This window comes from Amia ocellicauda, chromosome 14, assembly GCF_036373705.1.
Source record: "Amia ocellicauda isolate fAmiCal2 chromosome 14, fAmiCal2.hap1, whole genome shotgun sequence".
Classification (NCBI taxonomy): Eukaryota; Metazoa; Chordata; class Actinopteri; order Amiiformes; family Amiidae; genus Amia; species Amia ocellicauda.
The window spans coordinates 1,268,076-1,271,865 of record NC_089863.1 but is presented as its reverse complement, the minus strand read 5'-3'; the positions used below and the strand labels follow the sequence as shown (position 1 = coordinate 1,271,865).

At 53.6% G+C, this 3,790-nt stretch overlaps 1 protein-coding gene across 1 annotated transcript; it reads left to right on the top strand.

The window, feature by feature from the left end:
* her7 (hairy and enhancer of split related-7) lies at positions 1 to 2,182 on the top strand. Its single transcript, XM_066721670.1, has 3 exons — positions 1 to 153; positions 839 to 934; positions 1,054 to 2,182. The coding sequence occupies exons 1-3, from the start codon at positions 103 to 105 to the stop codon at positions 1,513 to 1,515; spliced, it is 609 nt and encodes a 202-aa protein (XP_066577767.1). The 5' UTR covers positions 1 to 102; the 3' UTR covers positions 1,516 to 2,182.
* Positions 2,183 to 3,790: the final 1,608 nt, after the last annotated feature.

Below are 3,790 nucleotides of genomic sequence, written 5' to 3'. Positions count from 1 at the left end.
CCGAGCAGACCGACCCGCCGAGGAGCCAAGACAGACACCCACCCGAGCCATACCGACTCATACCGCCGCAGCCCGAACCCACCCGAGCCCACCCGAGCCGAGATGAAACTGCTGGGAGAGACGCAGCCCGGGGCAGCGAAGCCGGATCGAAAGGTAGATCGATCAGCCTGATTGATTACTGTCTATTATCCTGCTCAGTGGCTGGGTATGGAGGACACCCCGCGTCAAACTAAGCAATACTAATGAATTCGCATCTTTATTGTATAGTGATTCATTCTAATTATTTTCTCGTGCAAAACTGTTAAAGTGAAGCTGTTCTGCACATGCGCGGTTGACGCTGTAGCTCTCCACTGTCCGTCTCTGCAGTGTAATGTCTCTTCAACATCTGTCTGCGGCTCCTCTGTGCTGCTTCTCTCTGTCTCTCTCTCTCTCTCATTCAAACGGTGCATTAATGGCACGACAGACATTTGTGGAATTGCCAGCACAATTGCAGACAGACCTACAGTAACCACACACCTCACCTCTGTACACACTGTGGCCGTGCCTTAACAGGGAGTGAGATGTGGACAGTAAGTACACAATACATGCATGCCTACATATGTGTATGTACACTCATTTTAAATCATACAAACACACACATGGACACATACACGTGTATGGATACAGAGTGAGAGATGATGCATACATATACATAAACTCTCTTCCTCTCTCTGGCCCCTGTCCCCTCTCTCTTTCCGTGTCTCTGGCCCCTGTCCTCTCTCTAACCCCTGTCCCCTCTCTCTGGGCACTGTCCTCTCTTTTTCTGTGTCTCTGACCCCTGTCCTTTCTCTCCGATCAGCTGTTGAAGCCATTGCTGGAGCGCCGGCGCAGGGAGCGAATGAACCGCAGCCTGGAGAGCCTCCGAGCGATGCTGCTGCAGGGAGACCACGCCCAGGTGAGCATGCCCGGCCCCCTGTCCCCTGTCCCCTGTCCCCTGTCCCCTGCACACCGCTGTTACTGCACTGACCACTGGGTCTCTGCCTCTGTATTAACCCCTCCCTCCCTCTCTCTCAGGGCTTGCTGAGTCCCCGTGTGGAGAAAGCCAGGATCCTGGAGAGCACGGTGCAGTTCCTGCGACAGTGGGGCAACGCAGGGGGCCACGGCGGGGGCGAGTACCAGGAGGGCTTCTCCGCCTGTCTGGGCCGTGCAGTGCACTTTCTGCAGGGGGAGGGCGAGGGGTCCCCCCAGCAGGCACAGAGAGGGCTGTCCCTGGACACCAGCGTCGCCCTCCGCCTGTCCCAGTGCGTCCCCTCTCCGCAGGGCAGCGGGACGAGGGTCCGGCGCTGTCCCCCCGCCCATGCTGTGCCCACCCCCTCCGCCTCGTCCACCCCCCGTCACAGGGCCAAGCTGAGCCTCGCCGACCCCAACGTCTCCAGGGGCCCCCCATCACCAGCCAAAACTCTGCCACCCTTGCCACCTCCACCCCGCGTCGCTGCTGACCAACAACCTGCGGCTGTGTGGAGACCCTGGCCATAGACCACCCCCACCCTGCGTTCAAGAGGACGGAGAGGGGAAGGGAGAGAGACCGAGAAGACACTGCGAGAGACAAAGACTGAGACACTGTGAGAGACACTGGGATGCAGCTGGGCTCCACCCGCACAGCCACACTGGAGCACCCCTGCGCCTCGATCAAACTGTATTTAATCTGTACATAGAGAGATATATGTCCCTGTGACAGTTTGTGTATATATGTATATAAAACAAAAAACTGTTGTCGGAAATGAGCAAAATGTTCCCCTTGTGTCAAAGTGTAGCTGTTCGTTTTTCCAGTGTGTACTGTACTGGTGTCCTATATTGTAATTTATTGTTTTTGCACAAAATATCCCATTTTAAATTAGAAATGCTCACCACGCTGCTTCACACACACTGCACACAATGACTTCACTGCAGGGCGACGCATCTCCCTGTGTTGTATATAAGAATTTAAATCTATTTTATGCACACGTTTATTTTTATTATGCCTTTTTTCTTTTCCATCTCTGGTCCAAATAACCGCACACCCCCCGACCGGCACACCGAGTCCTTCCGTTTCAAACGAGAGCTGCGGACACGGGTTCACGGACGGCTTAATATATATTTAAAATGCGTATGTCACAGATATTTTATGTATATTTTGAAATAAAAAAAAACTTTATTAAATACATGTTGACTGTGTCTAATTTGTGTTTTATGAAACTTTGGTGGATGTGAATGTTATTGTTCAAGTGGAAACTCCTGGTGAAATATTTGGGCTCTAGAAAGTGTTTTAAAGCAGCGCTGGGACTGATGAGGAGAGGAGAGGAGAGGGAGAGGGGGGGACAGAGGAATGCATGCTCTCCTCTCACCTGCACGCCCGCCCACACGAGCAGGGCCACGTGCAGGGCTCTCGAGGTGTCGTGCCTGCGCGTCTGAGGCTGCCGATCAAAGAGGTAGAGCCTCTAGAGACCAGAGCCTCTAGAGACCAGCCTGAGAGCCGGCCAGTGTGTCGAGCAGTGTATCGTTCAGTCGGTAAATCAGTGAGTGTGCCAGTCAGTGTGTCAGTGAGTCAGTGTGTCAGTCAGTCGGTCAGTTACACATCCCCATGTCCCACAAAACATTAACAAACAATACATTACAATACAATACAAGGTTCTTCTTTTTGAAATCGCAGTCAGGACAGGGACGCACACAGAACTGAGGAGCGCCTCTGTATGGTGTAGTGTGGGTTACACGGCGGGGCTGCAACTCACACAGGGACACTGGGACACGGCAGGGTGGGGACACTGGGACACGGCAGGGTGGGACACTGGGACACGGCAGGGGGGGGACACTGGGACACGGCAGGGGGGGGACACTGGGACACGGCAGGGGGGGGACACTGGTTGTTGTTGTTGTTGTCGCAGATGGGAAGGTGTCGCGCGGTAACAACGCCAGCACACGCGCCCACCTGTGCGCACGCGCTGGCCTGCAGGCACGAGCCGTGGGGGGGGCAGCGCGAGGTGTGGAGTCCGGCGCGTGGCGGCACACAGCGCAGTGTGTCTGCGCATCTGAGAGCAATGACACAGCGCAGTGTGTCTGCGCATCTGAGAGCAATGACACAGCGCAGTGTGTCTGCGCATCTGAGAGCAATGACACAGCGCAGTGTGTCTGCGCATCTGAGAGCAATGACACAGCGCAGTGTGTCTGCGCATCTGAGAGCAATGACACAGCGCAGTGTGTCTGCGCATCTGAGAGCAATGACACAGCGCAGTGTGTCTGCGCATCTGACTACGCAAGGCCAGTATTACTGCTGTTAGTTCACTACTACCGATAATAGAGATATGAAGAAAAAGAACCAGTAAAGTAAAGCAGCAGCGAAACGATAATCAGAGTCCAGCCGGGTCTCTGATTTTCTATATACATTTTCTACTATTCATTTTATTATTCGATGGATTTTTTGTGTTTGTGCTCGATAGTACCCCCCCCACCCCCCACTCACACACACACACACACACACTCACACACACACAGTCTCTCTCTCACACACACACACACACACACACACTCACACACACACAGTCTCTCTCTCACACACACACACACACACACACACTCACACACACACAGTCTCTCTCTCACACACACACACACACACACACACTCACACACACACAGTCTCTCTCTCACACACACACACACACACACACACACACACACACACACACACACACTCACACACACACAGTCTCTCTCTCACACACACACACACACACACAGTCTCTCTCACACACACACACACACACACACACACACA

Coding starts and splice junctions, on each gene's coding strand:
- her7 (XM_066721670.1), top strand. CDS start 103: ATGAAACTGCTGGGAGAGACGCAGCCCGGGGCAGCGAAGCCGGATCGA. Junction 154..838: donor CAGCGAAGCCGGATCGAAAG/GTAGATCGATCA, acceptor CTCTCCGATCAG/CTGTTGAAGCCATTGCTGGA. Junction 935..1,053: donor TGCAGGGAGACCACGCCCAG/GTGAGCATGCCC, acceptor CCTCTCTCTCAG/GGCTTGCTGAGTCCCCGTGT.